This window comes from Bos indicus, chromosome 14, assembly GCF_029378745.1.
Source record: "Bos indicus isolate NIAB-ARS_2022 breed Sahiwal x Tharparkar chromosome 14, NIAB-ARS_B.indTharparkar_mat_pri_1.0, whole genome shotgun sequence".
In the NCBI taxonomy this organism is placed as follows: domain Eukaryota; kingdom Metazoa; phylum Chordata; class Mammalia; order Artiodactyla; family Bovidae; genus Bos; species Bos indicus.
Window position 1 is genome coordinate 32,774,105 of NC_091773.1, and position 24,836 is coordinate 32,798,940.

Genomic DNA, 24,836 nt, shown 5'->3' on the forward strand with positions numbered 1-24,836 from the left:
CTTCTTTGAAGCTGTATTTAGTTGGCATCAGTGATATTTGACCACAGTTTCTTCTTTTTTAATAAATACTAATTCAGACATTCATATGACTATTAACAAGGCTTTTTCTTCATGTTCTTACCACTCTAGCTACAGTCAGATAGCTCCAGTTGGACACCTGATCACTATGTCTGCTCTGTGTCTTCTGGAAATATTTATACTTAGGACTCTCAGACTCAAATTTTGCTACTGTCTGTTGGTCTAAAATATAGGAGATAAGTAGGTTGGCTGTGTATGTATGGTTGTGTAACACCAAAGTCCTGCATGATCAAGAATCAGCTTTTCCAAGATGTAGAGAAAACCATATGCAAACAATAAAGCATATGGTGGAGATAAGAGATGGACAGAAACATGTGGTAGGCTTCAAATGCCTGCCTTTACTTGTTCCTGAAAACTAGCATCATCTTTATACTTCTTGTAGATTGATTATCCATGCCACTCTGAATGCATGAGCCAATAAATCCATGTTTTTGTCCAAACTAGATTTGACCAAACCATACTTTTTTTGGAATATTATTTTTTTCACTTTAATTGTAATGTAATTAGTTTAAGGTGTATGGCATAATGCCTTGACATACATGTATTGCAAAATGACTACCACAATAAGTTTAGTTAGCATCCATAATCTCATATAGTTGCAAAAAAATAGAAAATCTTTTAAAAATCCCTGGAAAAAGTTAGATTTTAAAAGAAGAAATATGGTTGAATTCTTAAAAGGAACCATGGGGAAAAATGGAAAGTAACCCCAATATATAGATATAGTGAAATTATCTTCACATTTAAAAAACAAACAAAAAGACATTTCTATGCAAAACAAAACATAATTTGTCAGCACTAAAATAAAGGTATTTCTTATTGTTACTGAGAATAATCCCAGATGGGTGGTTGGATATGAATGAAGAGATAAGAGCAATAAAAATGGTAAATATATACATACATATAAATGTATGCTAATGGTATAAAGTAAAAATTAAAAATACCTGTGGGGTCATATATATGTGTATATTTCATATATCTTGCATATTATATATAGTTATAATACATAACAATAAACATATAAACCAGGGGTGATAAGTAGTGTCAAAGTATTCTAACTTCCTTGCAAAAGCCGAGATGAGGGAAAAATGCCAATTAATACTTAATGTAGCTAAGTCAAGTATTAATTTTATAATCTCTAGGTGACAACTAAAAGAATCTTAAACATGTGTATAACTTTCAGACTAACAGAAAAGTAGGAAAATTTTCAATCAACCCAAAGAAAAAAAGAGAAAAAATGAACATAATCTTGACAGAATAACTAGAAAGGTGATAAAAATAAGATAGGATGATTTTTTTCACAATATTGTATAGCTGTAGTCATTAAGACATTATAGTGATGGTATAAGATTGACAAATCGATTAATAAAATGTACTTCTATAAATAGGCCCATATTTATATGGCTCCTTTGATTATGACTCTTTTAGGATCGAATCAGAGTATGGCCTTACTAAGTAAGGAATGTCCAGTGAATCCGTACCCGATTTTAAAATATCCTTGCCATGGAGACAAACATCCTTTCCTTAGATCATCAGCTCCTAAAGGAAGTGCCAGGTGTACGCTATGAAATTTCCTCATGACTCTATTATGCTGAGCATCCTGTCTTAGTTACACATTCTTTATAAATGATAAAAGGCTAAAATAAAGTAATTCTTACTCAACCGAGGGACGTCCTCCTTCTTATGGTGACTTCTACATACATCTGCTATTTCCACCATGGATTGATTTAATTATTTCCTTTGAGTCAGGAAGTGCTTAATTATTTCTGCTGAGTATCACCTGTATTGTACTCCGACGGAGATATTTTCAAGACTGTGGAGAGTCCTTCAGTTCAGTTCAGTCGCTCAGTCGTGTCCGACTCTTTGTGACCCCATGAACTGCAGCACGCCAGGCCTCCCTGTCCATTACCAACTCCCGGAGTCCACCCAAACCCATGTCCATTGAGTCGTGATGCCATTGAGTCAGTGATGCCATCCAGCCATCTCATTCTCTGTCGTCCCCTTCTCTTCCTGCCCTCAATCTTTCCCAGCATCAGGGTCTTTTCAAGTGAGTCAACTCTATGCATCAGGTGGCCAGAGTATTGGAGTTTCAGCTTCAACATCAGTCCTTCCAGTGAACCCCCTGGACTGATCTCCTTTGGGATGGACTGGTTGGATCTCCTTGCAGTCCAAGGGACTCTCAAGAGTCTTCTCCAACACCACAGTTCAAAAGCATTAATTCTTCTGCACTCATCTTTCTTTATAGCCCAACTCTCACATCCATACATGACCACTGGAAAAACCATAGCCTTGACTAGACAGACCTTTGTTGGCAAAGTAATGTCTCTGCTTTTGAATATGCTGTCTAGGTTGGTCATAGTTTTCCTTCCAAGGAGCAAGCGTCTTTTAATTTCATGGCTGCAATCACCATCTGCAGTGATTTTGGAGCCTACCTAACATCAAAATAGTTTCATTGATAGACTACTATATTGAATAATATAAATTCCTTAGCTAAAAGTAGATCCATATATGCTAATATTTCTTACTGGAGACCTTGATGTTGGCATGGAAATTTAACTACAAGCTTGTACATTTATGTGAAAACTTTTCAAAGTAAATACTAAATATTCAAAAATTAAATATGAAATCTACTTTAGTATCTTTAATACAGAGATGTCTTCTAGGAGGGATTAATAGATATTAGATAAAATACTCCATCACTTTTCATCTGCTGGTTAGGTTTATTATTTGCCTATATTGTTGACAGCAGCAAGAATTTAGTGTCTAAAATTCAGCTCTAGAGTTTAGAATAATTATTTTTTAATTGTGGTATTTTCATTATTCTTAATCTTCATTATAAAACCACTCTCTCTGTTTTATTTTTAAACTCTCCATACCTGGATTATGTTCTGTAATATACAAGGTGACTTAGTTGCCTTTTATTTTGTATTACAAATGAGTATTATGAATCTAATTTTATATTAAATTATATTTAAGAAGGACCAAAGAACATTTTGAAATAGGAATGAAAGTTTCTTAGGTCTGTGTGGTTGTGTTTGGACGTGTGGCTAAGATTGCTTGCACTGGTGGGTCGTTGGTGAGGGGCAGGTGACCTGAGATGAGTAGAGAGTTAACGCACACCTTAGTAAAAGTGCATATATCCTAGTTGGGCTGTGCATCTAGTACGAAGTCCTTTAATGTCTTGTTGTTTAGTTACTAAGTCGTGACTGACTCTCTTGCAACCCCATGGACAGAGGAGCCTAGCGGGCTACAGGCTCCTCTGTCCATGGGATTTCCCAGGCAAGAATACTGGAATGGTTGCCATTTCCTCCTCCAGGGGATCTTCCCCACCTAAGGATCGAACATGAGTCTCCTGCATTGGCAGGTGGATTCTTTACTGCTGAGCCACCAGAGAAACCCCTGTTAATGTATAGTGAATAATTAAATCTGTGTAAAATATTTGACATCTGTGCATATCAGACAGTAAAGAACTGACACTTTTAAGCATTTATTTTCACATTCTTCCTTTCCTGTTGAGCTCAGCCTTCCAGGGAAATCTCAGTTCTCATTGTGAATGAGAAGGTTTAGGGCAGGCCTGGGCATGGTCCTGAGGTGGAGGAAGGTTGACTAACCAGAGGACAGTCGAGTTCTGTGAGCAGAAGAGCCCTGGAAACATCAAATAGATATCTTGTCTGTCTCACTTGTACATGGAGACCTAGTGCTGCATTGGAACTTATTTCTTTCCAAAGGCAAAACCATACAGAGTTTAGAGGTGTAATGAAGCAGAAAAAAAATTCCTCCATTCTACTTCTGTTTAGAAAAATGGAATGAGAAACAAGGCAAGGATTCTGGGGGCGGGGGGGGGGGGGGGGGGCGGGTAGAAACCAGTTGGGATTCTATCAATTGGGAATCCTGACATCAATTTAAAATAAGGGTGTTTCATAGGTATTTTGGAGACAGCTGATTTTCAAGTATTCTCTCATTCATTTGTTGACAATTCAGTGCCCATTAACTGCCTGTTAATGAAAAATGGGTGGTGGTGGAGAGGGTAAGTATCTGGAAGGTTGTGATCTCATGCTAATTTTTAGTAAGACCTAATTAAAAAGAGAAAATTGAAACATATGCAGATTTAGAATGAATTAATTCAGTCATCAGATCTTAGTGCCAATTTTGAACTAAAATATCCTGCAGATGGTAATGTGCCACATGCCAATTAATATTTAAGATAATTATGGGTGTTGAGTAAAAAATACATTTGATTGACATCATCTCCATTATTAGGCTTCGCGTGTGGCACTAGTGGTAAAGAATCCACCTGCCAATACAGGAGACAAAAGAAATGCACGTTTGATCCCTGGGTTGGGAGATCCCCTGAAGGGGGAAATGGCAACCCGCTCCAGTATTCTTGCCTGGAAAATTCCATGGACAGGGGAACCTGTCAGGTTATAGTCCATGGAGTTGCAAAGAGTCGGACATGACTAAGCATGCTTGCATGCACATGTCCATTATTACTAGAGTGTAATATCCTGTATGTTTATTGATTTAACAAAAAGACTGTATAATGAGAAAGTCCTGAGGTTTTGGAAATGGTTTTAATTTCGTTTCCTGATAACTTTCTACTGAGGCTAGGACTTCTTTCTCAGGAAATGAAGTAAGAAGTAACTAATTCCCAAGTAAGTAATTAAGTAAATAAGTAATGTTTTAGGCATAATGCCATGCTCTGTGTTTGCTGTGGGACCTGGAGCAAAGATTCTTAACCTAGAATCATTGAAACCTTAGAGTGTCAGCCCGTAGGTGGGTAAACATCCAGGAACATTATGTAAAATTTGATGTTTGTGTGTATACACGTGCTTTTGGTGTTTTAACCAAGAGATTCCATAGTTTTCATCAAATGAAATGAATCTATTATTAAAATTATTTATACTGGGTCATGATTACTTGTTGCCTTAACTGTTCACTTATTTAATAATAAATGACTGTGATGAACTACCAACTTACTCATGGTTTTGCTTTTATCTGGTGGACATTCAAACTAAAATGCATTTTGAGATAGTCATTACTGCTATTAATTGATAGTTAGCATTCATTCTCCAGTTTATTAATTATGACCATGTTCTATATAGTACAAGGTTCTATATACTATAAGCCCTAACTTCCATGTATTTTTTACATGATATATAATACAAATTTATGCTCAGTAATTACTTAATGATTTATGTTCTCTAGATTGTTTTTCAACATTTAAAAAATATTATCTTCCTATATATTTATATTTTTAAAATAATATATTTTAATAGGTAACAGAATTATAATTAGCAAAAAAGGAAGCATATCAATTCAGAGGCTGTCTCAATATAGTATATTCAAGATTAAAGACTGCAGTTTATAATAAACTGTATTAAGAGAACATTTATCAGTTTTAATAATCAGAAAAAATAAGTCCAATAAAATGATGCAGTGTGCATACTGTATCAAAGCATATGCTATAAAAACTTATAAAATGGCAATAGCAGTAGTAATAATAAATGTATACATATATAAAATAATCTATGCATACATAAAGATAATAGTAAACTTGAAAATATTAGCTAACACCACTTTTGGACATATCATTAAGGGGGTTTGGTTAGGAAAATAGAAGCCAGTCTGTATCTGGGTCATATAGGTTTTAATACAGATGAATGGGTAAAGAAGATGTGGCACATATATACAATGGAATATTACTCAGTCATCAGAAGGAACAAAATTCAGTCAGTTGTCATTTTGTGAATGAACCTAGAGCCTGACATACAAAGCGAAGTAAATCAGAAAGAGAAAAACAAATATCATATATTAACGTGTATATATGGAATCTAGAAGAATGGTACTAATGAACCTATTTGGACGGCAGGGGTAGAGGCTCAAACGTGGAAAATGAACTTGTGGACATGGAAGTGCAGAGAAGAGTGGGGGACGAATTGAGAGTAGTGTTAACATATATACACTACAAAGTGTATATATATATATATATATATATATACACTACAGATAGCTCGTGGGAAGCTGCTGAATAGCACAGGGAGCTCAGCTCGGTGCTCTGTGATGACCTAGAGTGGTGGAATGGAAGAGGATAAGAGGAGGCTCGAGAGAGGGGATATATGGATACATGTGGCTAATTACATTGTTCTACAGCAGAAACTAACACAACATCATAAGCATATGGTGACTCAGTCACTGAGTCATGTTCAACTCTTTGTGACCCCATGGACTGTAGCATTGTCACCCTGTTTATTTAACTTCTATGCAGAGTACATCATGAGAAATGCTGGACTGGAAGAAACACAAACTGGAATCAAGATTGCTGGGAGAAATATCAATAACCTCAGATATGCAGATGACACCACCCTTATGGCAGAAAGTGAAGAGGAACTAAAAAGCCTCTTGATGAAAGTGAAAGAGGAGAGTGAAAAAGTTGGCTTAAAGCTCAACATTCAGAAAATGAAGATCATGGCATCCAGTCCCACCACTTCATGGGAAATAGATGGGGAAACAGTGGAAACAGTGTCAGACTTTATTTTTCTGGGCTCCAAAATCACTACAGATGGTGATTGCAGCCATGAAATTAAAAGACGCTTCCTCCTTGGAAGGAAAGTTATGAACAACCTAGATAGCATATTAAAAAGCAGAGACATTACTTTGCCAACAAAGGTTCATCTAGTCAAGGCTATGGTTTTCCCAGTAGTCATGGATGGGTGTGAGAGTTGGACTGTGAAGAAGGCTGAGCGCCGAAGAATTGATGCTTTTGAACTGTGGTGTTGGAGAAGACTCTTGAGAGTCCTTTGGACTGCAAGGAGATCCAACCAGTCCATTCTGAGGGAGATCAGCCCTGGCATTTCTTTGGAAGAAATGATGCTAAAGCTGAAACTCCAGGACTTTGGCCACCTCATACGAAGAGTTGACTCATTGGAAAAGACTCTGATACTGGGAGGGATTGGGGGCAGGAGGAGAAGGGGACGACAGAGGATGAGATGGCTGGATGGCATCACTGACTCGATGGACGTGGGTCTCAGTGAACTCCGGGAGTTGGTGATGGACAGGGAGGCCTGGCATGCTGTGATTCATGGGGTCACAAAGAGTCAGACACGACTGAGCAACTGATCTGATCTGATCTGATCTGGACTGTAGCCTGCCAGGGTCTTTTGTCCATGGGATTTCCCTGGCAAGAATATTACTGGAGTGGGTTGCCATTTCTTTCTCCAGGAGATCTTCCCAGCAAGGGATTGAACTTGTGTTTACTGCATTGGCAGGTGGGTTCTTTACTGCTGAACCACCAGGGAAGCCCTATATTCCAATAAAAAATATGTAAAAAAATAAAGACACTATAGGGACACTTTAATTTACTTTAAAAGGAAAAAAACCCCAGAAACTTTCCATCTAACTTGGAAAGTTAAAAAAAGGAGAAAAAAAAAAAGCTCATAAGATCTTGTGCTTTTTTCTTTTTTTAACTTAAAAGTTATATGGAAAGTTTCTGAATTTAAGTTAAAGTCCTGTTATCTGACCTAATTTTGCTTTATCAGAGTAAAGCAAAGGCCTCCTGTGACAAGAATAGTCTAGTTGGTCTTTCTATTTATTTTTCTCTTTATTTTCTCATTGCTTTTATAATGTATGAAAGAAAGTGAAAGTGAAGTCACTCAGTCGTGTCCCACTCTTTGCGACCCCATGGACAGTAGCCTGCACTAGGTTCCTCTGTTCATGGGATTTTCTAGGCAAGAGTACTGGAGTGGGTTGCCATTTCCTTCTCCAGGGAATCTTCCCAACCCAGGGATCAAACCCAGGTCTCCCGTGTTGTAGACAGACGCTTTACCGTTTGAGCCACCAGGGAAGTCCTTTTATAATATATAACTGATTTAAATGGAATATAATACACTTTTTCTACAGAAGCAAAACTTAAAATGATTTAAATTATGTTCCACTCATGTGTAATTGGGTTTTAATTGAACCCTGCATTGCTTTACCACATAGAGGAATGACCTAAGTTATAACTGTAATCATTGCAATTTTAAATAACAGAAGTAAAGAAGACTCTGCCAACTGATTGTTTGCTTACCTACTTTTTACAATATAAAAACTTGTTATATTCATTTGTCTGACAAATATGCTGCTTCACAATGTGTTTGTAGTAGAAATCCTTTGCTCTTTTTAGTTCCAACTTTATGTTCAGTCTGCACAGTTTTGAGATACCTTGAACTATTTTATCCATGTCTCTGAGATCAACTTGTAATCTTGTCATCTACAAAATCCATTTAGCCTCTAATCAGACAAATCCATGTGTTCCTACACTGTTATAAATGTCAACAAATATCTCTGAGATATGACAGCAGTTTCTGGTGTAGCAGTTCAGAAGAATGTATTTTACTGGGCTAGGAAATCTATGGATGCTTTAATCATTGTTTATTAGGACAATAAGGGACTTTAGTGCTAGTAGTCTAGTCACTCAGTCTTGTCCAACTCTTTGTGACCCCATGGACTGCAGCAGGCAAGGCTTCCCTGTCCATCACCAATTCCCAGAGCTTACTCAAACTCATGTCCATTGAGTCAGTGATGCCATCCAACCATCTCATCCTCTGTCATCCCCTGGGTTTGATACACCAAATATTCATTCATTCATTTAACACCAGCTATGAGCTCCATAGAATCTAGGCCCTAAGGAGAGAATAGCAATCAAATCAGTTGGTCCTTGGGTCTTGGTGCTATAATAGGGGAGGAAGAGAGACAGGCACAAACTGAATAGGAAATATACAATGAGATGATTCTGGAGAGTGCTCAATTCTGTGATAAAGGATTATGAAAATTTGTTAGGGTAAACTTTTTAAGATATCATTAGAGACTGAATGATGACAATGCTCAAAATTCTCCAAGCCAGGCTTCAGCAATATGTGAACCGTGAACTTCGACATGTTCAACCTGGCTTTAGAAAAGGCAGAGGAACCAGAGATCAAATTGCCAACATCCTCTGGATCACCAAAAAAGCAAGAGAGTTCCAGAAAAACATCTATTTCTGCTGTATTGACTATGCCAAAGCCTTTGACTGTGTGGATCACAATAAACTGGAAAATTCTAAAAGAGATAGGAATGTAAGACCACCTGACCTGCCTCTTGAGAAACCTGTATGCAGGTCAGGAAGCAAGAGTTAGAACTGGACATGGAACAACAGACTGGTTCCAAATAGGAAAAGGAGTCCATCAAGGCTGTATATTGTCACCCTGCTTATTTAACTTCTATGCACAGTACATCATGAGAAACGCTGGGCTGGAGGAAGCACAAGCTGGATTCAAGATTGCCGGGAGAAATCTCAATAACCTCAGATATGCAGATGACACCACCCTTATGGCAGAAAATGAAGAAGAACTAAAGAGCCTCTTGATGAAAGTGAAAGAGGAAAGTGAAAAAATTGGCTTAAAACTCAACATTCAGAAAACTAAGATCATGGCATCTGGTCCCATCACTTCATGGCAAATATATGGGGAAACAATGGAAACAGATCAGTTCAGTTCAGTCATTCAGTCGTGTCCGACTCTTTGCAAACCCATGAATCTCAGCATGCCAGGCCTCCCTGTCCATCACCAACTCCCAGAGTTCACCCAAACCCATGTCCATTGAGTCGGTAATGCCATCCAACCATCTCATCCTCTGTTGTCTCCTTCTCCTCCTGCCCTCAATCTTTCCCAGCATCAGGGTCTTTTCTAATGAGTCAGCTCTTCACATCAGGTGGCCAAAGTTTTGGAGTTTCAGCTTCAACATCAGTCCTTCCAATGAACAGCCAGGTCTGATCTCCTTTAGGATGGACTGGTTGGATATCCTTGCAGTCCAAGGACTCTCAAGAGTCTTCTCCAACACCACAGTTCAAAAGCATCAATTCTTCAGTGCTCAGCTTTCTTTATAGTCCAACTCTCACATCCCTACATGAACACTGGAAAAACCATGACCTTGACTAGACGGACCTTTGTTGACAAAGTAATGTCTCTGCTTTTTAGTATGCTGTCTAGGTTGGTCATAACTTTCCTTTCAAGGGGCAAGCGTCTTGGAATTTCATGGCTGCAGTCACCATCTGCAGTGATTTTGGAGCCCAGAAAAATAAAGTCAGCCACTGTTTCCACTGATTCCCCATCTATTTGCCATGAAGTGATGGGACTGGATGCCATGATCTTAGTTTTCTTAATGTTGAGCATTAAGCCAACTTTTTCACTTTCCTCTTTTACTTTCATCAAGAGGCTCTTTAGTTCTTCTTCACTTTCTGCCATAAGGGTGTTGTTATCTGTATATATGGGGTTATTGATATTTCTCCCAGCAATCTTGATTCCAACTTGTGCTTCCTCCAGCCCAGTGTTTCTCATGATGTATGCTGAAAACAGTGGCTAACTTTATTTTTTTGGACTCCAAACTCACTGCAGAAGGTGATTGCAGCCATGAGATTAAGACACTTACTCCTTGAAAGGAAAGTTATGACCAACCTAGGCAGCATATTAATAAGCAGAGACATTACTTTGCCAACAAAGATCCATCTAGTCAAGGCTATGGGTTTTCCAGTAGTCATGTATGGATGTGAGAGTTGGTCTATAAAGAAAGCTGAGTGCCGAAGAATTGATGCTTTTGAACTGTGGTGTTGGAGAAGACTCTTGAGAGTCCCTTGGACTGCAAGGAGATCCAACCAGTCCATTCTAAAGGAGATCAGTCCTGGGTGTTCTTTGGAAGGAATGATGCTAAAGCTGAAACTCCAGTACTTTGGCCACCTCACGCAAAGAATTGACTCATTGGAAAAGACTCTGATGCTGGGAGGGATTGGGGGCAGGAGGAGAAGGGACGACAGAAGATGAGATGGTTGGATGGCATCACCGACTCAACGGACATGGGTTTGGGTGGACTCCGGGATTTGGTGATGGACTGGGAGGCCTGGTGTACAGTGGTTCATGGGGTCACAAAGAGTCGGACACAACTGAGTGACTGAACTGAACCAATGACAAGCCAGCCATCTGAACATCCCAGAAAAGAACATTCAAGTCAGAGGAAATAGGACACCAACAGAAAAAGACAATGGGATGGGAAATTTCCAATATCCCTTCCATCAGCATTGCTAATACTTGATACACACTGTCTCAGTAGAGCCACTGCTTCTCACAGAATCTGAACTTGAAAAATGACAATTGACAGACTAGAATTCTGAGCTAAACCCAACAAGATAAAATGTGACTAATAGGAATCTAAAGTGGTGCATGCAGGTTCATAAACCCAGTTACACAGCTGAAATGATGTTCAGTTGGCTTGGCAGCTGTTGATAAAAGAACAGTCTGGGGATTCTAATTGACCACAAATTGGAGCTTGCTCTTGCCATTTCTGACCGGTAAAAGCAATGTGTAGATATTACCCTTAGGCAGACTTCTCCCCGGTTTAAAGCATCATTAGAGCAGTCCAAAAATGGAACTCTCCATTGCTTCACTCAGTAAAAAAAAAAAAAAAAAGCAAGAAAGAATGAATAACTTTCAGGCCTTTTGAAAAAAGAAACTTCTGTTAAAGAACTAGTTTAAAATACTTTTTGGTTTCTGTGAAGCTGTGACTTGTTACTGGTTTCTTTCATCCCAACATTTTCTTCATTTGGGGATATTCATGTATAGTTAAGAAAGAAAAATGACATTGGCATATAAGTCGTATGATGAGGACTATTGAAAATGTGATATATAATGGCATCTCTCAAAATAGTAATCTGAAACTTCTTTGACTGTAACTTTTCAAAAGAATTTAAACTTCCAATATGTTTTGGACAAATAAAATATTAAAACTCCAAATATGTCTTGCTTTGCTATGTATTAGCTGTGTAACACCCTCCCTGGTGGCTTAGAGGTTAAAGCGTCTGCCTGGAATGAGGGAGTCCTGGGTTTGATCCCTGGGTAGCCGTGTAATGCAGACAATTTACTTTCCTCAAAATGAGACCAATAACTTGTACCTGCCTGAAAAGATTGTTATGAGGATTAAATTAGTTGTTGTGTATAGAGCAGGTAAAGCAGTGCCTAGTAATAGTAAGTGATGTGTGTGTGTTTGCTGTTATTATTAGATGTAAACGTATGCTCTACTCTGCCTTCAGGAATTAATGACCAAGTTAATAACTGAGACACCTGACCAGCCAATCCCATTTCTCATTGACCATCTTCAGTCAAAACAAGGAAACCGTGGGCAGCTTCAAAGAACCTTATCTGGATCTGCAGCTCTCTGGGCAGAAAGTGAAGCATTAGGTAAATGAAAAGATACATTTTACAGTTAATGTTAATACATTTAATTAAAATTTATGAAAGTCTTTCTTTTTATAACAAGTAAATCTAGATAGTTACCTATGGTTTCATGTATTCATTGGTGTTCACCCATATGCTAGTACTTGTCAAAAAGTATTCTCGAATTTGAATATATTGTTATTTATTAGGCTTCCAAACATGAGAATCTTTGTATTCAATTTGAATGGAAGTAAGATTCAGGAAAGCTTTCATTTCATATGAATTCAAACTAATTATTTTAAACTTTAGTTATTCTCTTTATGAAGAATTTGAATTAAGCGCTTATAGCTCCTCTGGGCAAAAAGGTAAACAATACATTTCTAGAGTTACCTTTTCTGTAGCCCAAATGGATAATTATTCTCTGTTTTCCTCAGTTCTAATTTTACCTTATGTTGTAAGTTCAACCTGATTTATTTACTGTAAACATTGGGGAACCAGCCTTACCTCTTCAGTAAGCACTAGTGAGATAATTGGGTAGACTTGTCTTTGATTTTTGTTTATAAAATGTGTATCTAATAGCTTATTTCTTCTACACACTGGTCTGTTAGTTTGGTATTTACTTCTGAACCCAAATCCCACCCCAAACCTGTGGCTTGAGTAGCTAACTCCTCACTTGACTCCCATGATATCTGACTGACTGGATTCCAAATGCTTTCTAGGGATAGTACGATTGCTTCTCTTCTTTTCATGCCCTCTGGGATCCCATGAAAGGATTTTGGTTCTCTCTGGCTGTATTCTCACACTGGTGCTTAAAGCGGGTAGGGGATAGGGTATTCTCTGCAGAATATAGACAACTCTGGTGTTGTTATCAATATAGAAGTTCTCTGCTGCATACAGGAAACCAGAATATGAGCTTTTGGTATAATAAGAGGGAACTCTTGGTTTTTCTTGGTCACTTTTTTAGGGTTAGATTCTTAGCAAGGTGAGTATTAGGTATAGGCTCTGGTTTGTAGGTACAAAGAGGAATCCATTCTTGTGAAGGTGGACCAGATAAACGTCTGTGAGCCCATTAAAACTCATAGGAACCCATATTTGTAAGTTATCATGTCTGGAGAGACAATAGTGTATTAAATTCTATAGCATTAATCAACACACATTTAACAGCTCCCATTTACCACAAGTCAAAAGTCTGTGGAGGGTTTAAGCATATCTTCTGTTTCATCACACAAAGCTACAGATAAAGATGTTGGCCAGGTTGTATCTTCATCCAGAGGCTGGAATAAGAAAGAATCTGCTTCCAAATTCATTCAGGTTGTTGGCAGAATTAGTTTCCTTGCAGCTATATGACTGAAGTCCCTGTTTTCTTGCTGGATCTCAGCCAGCAGCTGCTCTAAACAAATAGGTACAACCCACAGTTCTTTGCCACACAGCTCTCGCATCCCGGGAGCTTATTTCTTTTTGTTTCCTGAGAGAGACTGTGTTGCTGTTGTTGTTCAGTTGCTAAGCAAACTCAGTTTGCTAAGTTGCTAAGTTGTATCCAAGTCTTTGGGACCCCATGGACTGCAGTGTGCCAGGCTTCCCTGTCCTTCACTATCTTCCAGAGTTTGCTCAGATTCATGTTCATGGAGTCGGTGATGCTGTCTAACCATCTCATTCTCTGTCGTCCGTTCTTCCTTTTGCCTTTGATCTTTCCCAGCAACTGAATCTTTCCCAGTGAGGTGGCTTTTCACATCAGGTGGCCAAAGTATTGGCACTTCAGCTTTGGCATCGGTCCTTCCAATGACTTCAGGGTTGACTTTCTTTTAGGATTGACTGGTTTGATCTCTTTGCTGTCCAAGGGACTCTCAAGAGTCTTCTCCAGCACCACGATTCAAAAGCATCCGTTCTTCAGCACTCAGCCTTCTTACATTTATTTCTTTATTTTTGAACTTTTAATTTTGTATTGGAGTATAGCCAATTAGCAATGTTGTGATAATTTCAGGTGAACATGAAGGGACTTAGCCATACATATACATGGATCCATTCTCCCCCAAACCCCATCCCCTCCCTCATTAGGCTGCCACATAACGTTCAGCGGAGTTCTGTATGCTATACAGTAGGTCCTTGTTGGTTATCCATTTTAAATATAGCAGGCTTATTTCTGTAACAAGGAAGAGAATTTCTTTCAGTAGGTTTACTAAGATGGAATCTTATAATACAATGTATATAGTGAAGGACAGGGAAGCCTGGGGTGCTGCTGTTCATGGGGTCACAAAGAGTTGGACACGACTGAGTGACTGAACAACAACAAAATAAAGCAAGAGGGGAACACAGGACTAAAATTCATCCAGCTTCTTTGGATGAACTTGAATTTCTTGGGGCGTCTTAGTAGATAATTCCAGCAGGCTGTTGGATATGAGTCTAAAACTGTGGATGGGTTAAGGCAGAAGTTTCAGGAATAGCATTCAGGATTGTGCACATTAAAATTACGAGAATGGAAGAATGGAAGAAGTTGTGCTTAAATTTAGAGTAGGAGCTGGACTGGGATAAGGCAAGTGTGAGATGATATCTTTCATCAATATTTTTCCAGTTTTTTAAGAAGTGAAGTTGTTTGCTGAGGATAAGAATTTTGGGGAATAAATCGGGGAAATTGAAGTGAATGATAATGATTGTGAAGTCACCCTGGGGAATAAAAAGAAACTTGGCAAAGGAAAATAAAAAAGACTGAAGCAGTCCAGGGGCTTATCTAAAATTCAAGACATGAAGTAATAATGGAAATGGAAATAAATGAAGTAATAATGGAAATTATGGGCAGGATTGTGGTTTTTTCCCCACAGTGCCCAGAAGTGCTAGGAGGAAGGGGAGAAAAGCAGTTTGAGAGACTGATGAGAACTGTGGATGTACAGCAGTGAGGATGAAGGGTGGACAGACAGTTTTATAAGGATGTCTGTGGGTGAATTGCACAAGCAATCAAAGCATGTGGCCCGGTATAAGAGGGAGGGAACAAGGAAACAGTCTAGACATAAAAAGCAGATCAGAGAACTAAGAATCTTTAAGAGGCAAATGTTAGGGAAAGTATGGTGAAAATATGAAAGATTGAGAAGGCCAGGGAAATTGTGATTTTTGGGACCAAGACTTTTGAGGGGAAATGATTCCAAATGATGAGAAAGTCCTGTGGGTGGCCTGAGTTTGTGGTCTCTGAAGTTCAGGAAAGTGAAGTTCTGTAGGGTTTGAGAGGACAGTGAAGTGTGAGACTCAATACATGGTTTGTTTAAGAAATTAAGAGGTCACCAGGGTTTCATTCTGGTTGTTGAAAGGTCAAGGGTAACTGTGCTAGTGTCTTGAGTAGGGCTGCAAGAGTAATCGGGAGCAGAAAGATGCAGTGATGAAGAGTGGTGAGCAGTATAGACACGCAGCACTTACCACAGGAGAGGAGAAATGTTCAGCCGAACATGGATGGACCATATTTGCTTTTCTCTTTCTGACTTACTTCACTCTGTATGACAGATTGTAGGTCTACCCACATCTCTACAGATGGCCCAGTTTCACTCCTTTTTATGGCTGAGTAATATTCCATCATGTATATGCACCACATCTTCTTTACCCACTCATCTGTCATTGGACATTTAGGTTGCTTCCTTGTCCTAGCTGCTGTATATGTGGAATCTAGAAAAATGGTACAGATGAACCTATGTCCAGGGCAGGAATAGACATGCAGGTATAGATAATGGGCTTGTGGACACAGTAAGGAAGGGGAGGGTGGGATGAATTGGGAGATTAAGATTGACATATATACACTACCATGTATAAAATAGAGAGCTAGTGGAAAGCTGCCGTATAGCACAGGGAGCTCAGCTTGGTGGTCTGTGATGACTTGAGAGTGGGATGGGGGATGTAGGTGGGAGGTAGGTCCAAGAGGGAGGGGATACATGTATACACAGCTGATTCACTTCACTGAACAGCAGAAAGTAACACAGCACTGTAAAGCAATTACAGTCCAAAACAAACAAACAAAACAGAAAAACACCGTGGATGAACAGAAAACCCCAGCCTATGGCAGGTGACACGTGAGGAGGGGATGAACACCTTCATTCCAAGGAACTGCAGAGGAGGGAGCACTCTTGTGGAAAGAATGATGTGGCTCTTCTCTTGAAGGAGAGGATTTGAAAACGGAGGACTGTTGTTTACCATGGAATATATGCCCCAGAAGGTGAAGAGGAAGATTTTAGAGGGGAGGATATAGCAGGAGGGAGAAGGAAAGCAGAGACTAATTCTTGGATACGAGTATTAGTAGAAGAGGTTATAATTCAGGTGACAGTAAATAGTGCCAGTTTAAACTTTAACTGTTATTTTGAATTATTTCTTTTGGTGCTTGTTATAATTAGTTAGAAAAGGTCTCAATATTCAAACTATTTAGGTTAATACTTTTTGAAAATATCTGAAGGTGCCCACTTTTTGCTTTTAAATTATTCTAGCATCTTGGGGACTTAACATGTTCTCAGAAGTTTGTCTTTTAATGTCTAGGAGAAAGTTGAAAGCAACCTTGTTTTTACTTATTTTTAGATGCTCTATTATTAAACACTTATGGGATTTGTTTTTTTTCTTTATTTCTGATATTCAAAAGTTTTACTGGGAACACATCTGGATGTTTGTCTCTTTTCTTATTTTTCATTTTATCCAGTGAATCCTTTCAATTAGCAAACCTGCATCTCTATCCTAGAATACTTGTCTCCTTGTGTACTTAGTGCTTCTATTGTATTTGTTTTGATTTCTTCAGAAAAATCAGCTATGTGTAAATTGTCTTCTTTATTTTATCGATAACTTCTAGGGAGGTTTGTCAAGTGTGTTCTCCCTGTCACTGATTCAATTTTCCACAGTATTACTTTTCTCTTTCTGGCTTTGTATACAAATTCAAATGTTGGTACATATTGCATTTTAATTTCCTGTCAGTATTCTTTATCTTCTTTCATTTATCTTAGCAATTATCGTTTTAGAGTTTTATCTCTTTTCTCATTTCTTTTTGCTTCACAGAGTCTATTTTATTTGTATTAAGAAGATAAAATAGCCATATGCAAAAATTTAAAGGTTTTTTCATAGTAAATCTTCCCGCAAACTATGAATTTCTTCTATATCTTGAGTGATGTATTCTTGCTTTTTATATTGAATCTTCCTTGTTAAAATATTTATTTTGTTTATTTGAATTTAAATGAAGGATGTTCGAATTAGTTTTGTTTGTTTAGTTGCTAAGTCACATCCTGTTCTTTTGTGACCCCATGGACTACAGCCCTCCAGGCTCCTCTGTCCATTGGATTTCCCAGGCAAGAATACTGGAGTGAATTGCCATTTCCTCCTCCAGGGAATCTTCCCAAACCAGGGATCGAACTTGTGTCTCCTGCATTGGCAGGCAGGAGGATCTTTACTGCTGAGCAATGGGAGAAGTCCATCTAGTTTTAGGTTTGTCAATAAATAGTGTAGGTGTTCTATTCTTTTTTGTTCTCTTACGAGAACAACAACAAAAAAAATAGCTTAGAACTATTTAGATAGTTTTAAAACATTTGGGGGAGACAGATGAAATCATGGCTGCTACTGTCTCCAGTGTCAGTCAAATCCTATAGGTCTTTGAGAAACTGACAAGTGACTTTCTGTCTCACATCTCTTTTCAACACATTAAATAAGAACAGTATCATTGCTAAGATATTTAAATTAATATGGATTGTTTTTTTTCTTTCCAATAGTGGAGAATTTAAAAAGCTGCAAAATCCGGTGTATTATTATTCTATGGCTGCTTTTAGTTTTTCTTTGTATCATGAGATACTGTGTTTTGTGTCCATGATTCTTAATTCCTTAGCTGTGTTGCATTAGAAGAAACTATGGTCCTAGGCTGGATATAGAAAGACAAATTCTGACAGACTGTGAAACCATGTCAGGAGCTGAATCTGAGGTAGGGGCAAGCATTGTGAATGTCTAGATATTTTTCAATCTATTTCTGATAATGTCTATCTTTGTCTTAATTCTGTCTATGGCATAATGCAGACCAGTATTTCTGTTCATAGACCAATATTTCTGTTACTAGTATAATGGCACCCCACTCCAGTACTCTTGCCTGGAAAATCCCATGGACGGAGGAGCCTGGTAGGCTGCAGTCCATGGGGTCGCTAAGAGTCGGACACGACTGAGTGACTTCACATTCACTTTTCACTTTCATGCATTGGAGAAGGAAATGGCAACCCACTCTAGTGTTCTTGTCTGGAGAATCCCAGGGATGGGGGAGCCTGGTGGGCTGCTGTCTATGGGGTCGCACAGAGTCGGACATGACTGAAGCGACTTAGCAGCAGCAGCAGCAGCATACCTCTTTTGGTATTTAATGGGATGTTTGCAGCAGAAAAACTGGATAACAACTCATTAAGTACAAATTTAACTTGCAAATTTGAGGAATCTCTATAATATTTCATGATGTCTACTTGGTGTTTATAAGTGGATAGCCAGAGAAAGATTTATGAATCATGCATAGAGCTAGGATGATTTGAAAATATTGAAATTTAAACAAGAAGGTAGAAGGAAGCTAACGAATGTCATGTAGATAAAAGATAAGGAAGCAATGAATAAGACAAAGAAGGTGCAGTTAGGTAGATGATATGGGGATAAGGAGAATATAATGCCCTGAGAATAAAAGAAGAAAAAGCTCCACAATAGAGTCTGTCTAAAAATATGGGATGAAAAGATGTCAAGAGGGATGAACTCCTGAAAAGATCATTTCATTTGAAAGTTGGTATGATACTGGCCACCTTTGAAGGGGAACTGTAGCTTTCAGTAAAGGTGATGGAACTACTCTTTCTTGAACAGAACAGTGGAAAAAATGAGTAATACTGTTTTGCCGAAAGTTTTCACTTTCGTCTTAGGGTCAAAAGATTTGTTAACAAAATAAGCCACTCGTTATATACAAATCAATAATAAAAATATTTATTAGAGAATTATCTAGCTTACTTTCATATACTAACATTAAAAGAAGAGAAATAGAGCAGAAGATACATCACCAAATTGGACTTGCTGACATTCAAACTTAAACAATGCGGAGAAGTCCCATGTGACAGCAGTCTGGAGTTCCAATTGGGAAAAGGTCCCGGGCAGTGCATCAGCTCTGTGTGTGAGACTTCCAAGATTACAGTTCAGAGTTCCCCCTTATAAACCCAGGATGGATGCAAACTGATATCATCATCAATGTGTAACCAAATTGCAAGCCTCAGTTTAGTTCAGTACAGTCACTCAGTTGTGTCCAACTCTTTCAGTTCAGTTCAGTTGCTCAGTCTTGTCCAACTCTTTGCAACCTCATGAACCGCAGCATGCCAGGCCTCACTGTCCGTCACCAACTTCCGGAGTCCGCCCAAACCCTTTGTGACCCCATAAACTGCAGCACGCCAGGCTTCCCTGTCCAACACCAACTCCCGGAGCTTACTCAAACTCATGTCCATCAAGTCGGTGATGCCATCCAACCATCTCATCCTCTGTGGTCCCCTACTCCTCCTGTTTTCAATCTTTCCCAGCATCAGGGTCTTTTCCAATGAGTCAGCTCTTCACATCAGGTGGCCAAAGTATTGGACTTTCAGCTTCAGCATCAGTCCTTTCAATGAATATTCAGGACTGATTTCCTTCAGAATTGATTGGTCTGATCTCCTTGCAGTCCAAGGAACTCTTAAGAATCTTCTCCAACACCACAGTTCAAAAGCATCAATTCTTCAGCACTCAGCTTTCTTTATAGTCCAGCTCTCACATTCATACTTTACGGGAAAAACCATAGCCTTGACTCAATGGACCTTTGTTAGCAAAGTAATGTCTCTGCTTTTTAATATGCTATCTCAGTTGGTCGTAACTCTTCCACGGAGCAAGGATCTTTTAATTTCATGGCTGCAGTCACCATCTGCAGTGACTTTGGAGCCCAAGAAAGTAAAGTCCCTCACTGTTTCCGTTGTTTCCCCTTCTGTTTGCCATGAATTGATGGGACCAGATGCCATGATCTTTGTTTTTTGAATGTTGAGTTTTAAGCCAGTTTTTTACACTCCTCTTTCAACTTCATCAAGAGGCTCTTTAGTTCCTCTTCACTTTCTGCGTTAAGCATGGTGTTATCTGCATATCTGAGGTTATTGATATTTTTACCCACAATCCTGATTCCAGCTTGTACTTCATCCAGTCTGGCATTTCGCACCATTTTTCTGCATATAAGTTAAATAAGCAGGGTGACAATATACAGCCTTGATGTACTCCTTTCCCGGCTTGGATCTAGTCCATTATCCCATGTCCAGTTCTAACTGTTGCTTCTTGACCTGTATACAGATTTCTTAGGAAGCAAGTAAGGTCGTCTGGTATTCCCATCTCTTGAAGAGTTTTCCACAGTTTGTTGTGATCCACATATTAAAGACTTTGGCATAGTCAGTAAAAGAGAATTGGATATTTTTCTGGAACTCTCTTGCTTTTTCTGTGATCCAGCAGGTGTTGGCAATTTGATCTCTGGTTCCTCTGCCTTTTCTAAATTCAGCTTGAACATCTGGAAGTCCACAATTCATGTACTGTTGAACCCTGGTTTGGAGAATTTTGAGTATTACTTTGCTAGCATTTGAGATGAGAACAATTGGTCAGTAGTTTGAGCATTCTTTGGCATTGCCTCTCTTTGGGATTGGAATGAAATCTGAGCTTTTCCAGTTCTGTGTCCACTTCTGAGTTTTCCAAATTTGCTGGCATATTGAGTGAAGCACTTTCACAGCATCATCTTTTAGGTTTTGAAACAGCTCAACTGGGATTCCATCACCTCCACTAGCTTTGTTCATAGTGATACTTCCTAAGGCCCCCTTGACTTTGCATTCCAGGATGTCTGGCTCTAGGTGAGTGATCACACTATCGTGATTATCTGGGTCATGAAGATTTTTTTTGTATAGTTCTTCTGTGTACTCTTGCCACCTCTTCTTAATATCTTCTGCTTCTGTTAGGTCCATACCATTTCTGTCCTTTATTGAGCCCATTTTTGCATGAAATGTTCCCTTGGTATCTTTATTTTCTTGAAGAGATGTCTAGTCTTTCCCATTCTATTGTTTTCCTCTATTTCTTTGCATGGATCACTGAGGAAGGCTTTCTTATCTCTCCTTGCTTTTCTTTGGAACTCTGCATTCAAATGGGTGTATCTTTCCTTTTCTCCTTTGTCTTTAGCTTCTCTTCTTTTCTCAGCTATTTGTAAGGCCTACTCAGACAACCATTTTGCCTTTTTCCATTTCTTTTTCTTGGGGATGGTCTTGATCACTGCCTCTTGTACAATGTTTTGTCTTGTAAAACTTGGAATGTTGTTTAAGCCTGGGATTTGGCTGTTCATGCCCTTTTCAGGGGCTAAACAATCTCAAAATTCCCCCCTGCCCCCCACCACACACACATCTTATCTATGGTGCTGCAAGTCCTGCATTTACAGCAGGCAGTCTTATGCAGTCACTCCCAGTCAGGGCTGTGTCCAGGAAGGTTAGAAGCCTGGTCAGAGGCCTGCTCTGTTTTGTCTCTGAAGAGTAAACAAGTCTGTTTATTTAATTTCCCTAACAAATACTATGGTGGAAATGTGTGTGTGCACCCATAGTTTTATGTGTCATAGTGAATAACAGATAAGGTAACATCAGATGAGTAAAGTTTACTTAAACATTTAGTTGTTTTTATTTACAGCAAAATACAGTGCTTTATTCTACGATACCCATTTATAGAATGTGATTTTAAGTAATTTGTGCCTTAAAGACTTTCAAATAATTTTACAGTTTAACATCATTTTAATCATATTAATATACAAACTAATTCAAATCAAATGCAAAACTCACATTTACAGGAAAAATAAAGCAAGTAATACTCTAGGATATTTGCATTATTTTGATACAAGGCAGCATAGCTTTCGCTAGGTATATCTAATTACTTCATGGATTTAATTTTTGATCAATTGTGAAATCACTTATTGTTTTTATTGTGTTTTTTTTTGTTGTTGTTTGACAGAACATAAAGGAACAAGAAGAGATTTCAGAAACTATGATAAACCCTGGCAGTTAAATGCAAAGAAGCCTAAAAAGTCAAAAAGTGACCTTGCTGTGTCTAATATTTATCCACCATCTCCAGAATCAAAATCATGTAAGGAAATTTGTCATTTAAATATTAACTTAATGTATGTTAAGTGTGTGTTAGTAAAGTGAAGAAAAGGTAAGAATTGAAGCCAAATTTTTTTCTGATATTTCTGCCTATTAATTCTAATGAATTTCACATTTGTTTTAGCATTAACGTATATTCTCAAGCATATGTGATTGATTTAGACTTTTGAGTATACTGTTCTTTTAAGAATGTAAACTTCATGGAGCAGGTCCCTTGCCTCTCATGAACAGTTGCAGTATTTTATCATATTCAGAGCAATACCAACCCTACGTTTAATAAAGGATATAAAAATAAATCTTTTAGAGGGAAGGCAAAGAAGATTTCTGTTCAAAACATTTAACAAAATTAAAAAAAAAATCCTTCATCCAGGGTCTCTCTGAAGTCCTACTCATTTATTACTGAAGGCTGTGTATTTGTTCTATCCCACAGTAATAAGTACCTGTTCTCTCAATGCCCCTCCTCCTTTCTCTCTGCCTTTCTAGCTACTAAGTTTTTCCAGTGCTATGCACAAACATGTCATATAGCTTAGGATCTTGTTGCAAGTCAGTTATTCTTAGAAGACAAAAGATCCTGAAAGCTGTTCTTAAACATCAGTTTCTTGTGCTTGTTGCAGACTGAGATACGGGATTTTAATTTAAACAGAGAAAGGAATAGGTAGAAAATACTTACTTTTGTTTGAAAATTTTGAAAAATCATTATGTGCTAACTGGATTCTGAATTTGGAACATTTGTGAAAATAACTGAAATTAACTCCTTGAGGTTTTTTTGTTTGTTTGTTTATACAATGACACTTATACAAAGAATTGTATCAGCCACAAAATTCTAGCAATAATTATGTGAAGTATTATAAACTACAAATGTTCTTTAAAAATTATTATTGTAGCTAAATTATACTGCTTCACCAGGTTGGTTCATAATATTTGGTCCCAACATTTAAAAAAAGCATATAAGTTTAAAATTTAAATGTGTTGTTCACAACTATATTCCCAGTAATAGTACAGTTCCTGACTCAATGAATAGTGTTAAATGAAAAAAAAGAATAAAGGAATAAATGAAATCAATCAGTTCTCAGTCTCACATTTCTCTTTCTATCCTTGGAAATGTCTGTCTGTCTGTCTTCATTCTTTCTCAATGATAAATATTAATACATAACCCTAGAGCTTGCTTGGAGAAGGCACTGGCACCCCACTCCAGTACTCTTGCCTGGAAAATCCCATGGATGGAGGAGCCTGGTGGGCTGCAGTCCATGGGGTCACTAAGAGTCGTGTCACTTTCCCTTTTCCCTTTCATGCACTGGAGAAGGAAATGGCAACCCACTCCAGTGTTCTTGCCTGGAGAATCCCAGGGACGGGGGAGCCTGGTGGGCTGCCGTCTATGGGGTCGTGCAGAGTTGGACACGACTGAAGCAACTTAGCAGCAGCAGCAGCAGCAGCAGCAGAGCTTGCTAATTTTAAAGAGCTAAGTCCTGGATCTCAGCTCTTAGAGGACAGAATGCTGTAAGGTCCTTCATTTTACACAGACTTTGCTATTTATGGAATGTTCTGTAGGCACAGAATGTTACTGGTGAACTGGCATTTAATATCTTTTCTGTTCAGGTACCCTACTCTTGACCTCTGGCTCCACTGGACTATTAGCTTTTTAAAGGAAAATTATTAACACAGTCTCATGCATTTTTAATAATAAACATGGTATTAAGATTATAGGATTCAGAGTTATTAATTAGAAATATATTGTTTAAACATAAATTGTTCCTGAAATAATAGAATTTCTTTTGAACATAGACTGGTAAGTCACAGTTGTATGTTGTAATATATGAAGCAGCACTAGAAAGAAGCACGAAAAAAGAATAAATACAATGTTAATAAGTTTATTAAAATAGGATGCCCCAATTTTTTTGATTTATTCTCCCAAAACAAAAACAAGAAAAGATGAAACAGAGAAACAAATGGCAACCTCTTATTGAAATAAGTGCAATCTCTAGCCAAGCTCTACAGGCCTTTGAAATTGACTGTATTATTTTAAATTGATTTGGAAAGCAAAGGACCATGATTTTCTAAAGCAATCTTGAAAAATATGAACTAGCTTGGAGAATTTACCCTGACTGGCTTCAAGTCATTTTATAAAACTGTAGTTATCAAGACAGTGTGATTTTGGAGAAAGGATGGAAAAATAGATCAATTGACCTTAATAAAAAGTTTTAAAAAAGAACCTACATATGCAGTCAAATGGTTTTTCACAAGGACATCTAAGCGGTATAGTAAGAAAAGAAACAGTCCCTTCAACACTGGATATTCATATGGAAAAATACACACATTGATTCATATGGAAAAATACACACGTTGATCCGTACCTTAATTCATGCTGAAAATCAGTCTGAGATGGGTCATAGACCTACAGATGGAAACA

At 38.1% G+C, this 24,836-nt stretch overlaps 1 protein-coding gene across 4 annotated transcripts in view; it reads left to right on the plus strand.

The window, feature by feature from the left end:
* The window catches only part of C14H8orf34 (chromosome 14 C8orf34 homolog), a 364,577-nt gene that overhangs the window by 54,595 nt on the left and 285,146 nt on the right, over nucleotides 1-24,836 (plus strand). For all 4 annotated transcript variants that reach the window (XM_070802638.1, XM_070802639.1, XM_019974143.2 and 1 more), the window contains exons 2-3: nucleotides 12,170-12,317; nucleotides 22,281-22,412. In XM_070802638.1, the coding sequence (XP_070658739.1) occupies nucleotides 12,170-12,317; nucleotides 22,281-22,412 (280 nt within the window). The remainder of the gene's footprint in view (nucleotides 1-12,169; nucleotides 12,318-22,280; nucleotides 22,413-24,836) is intronic.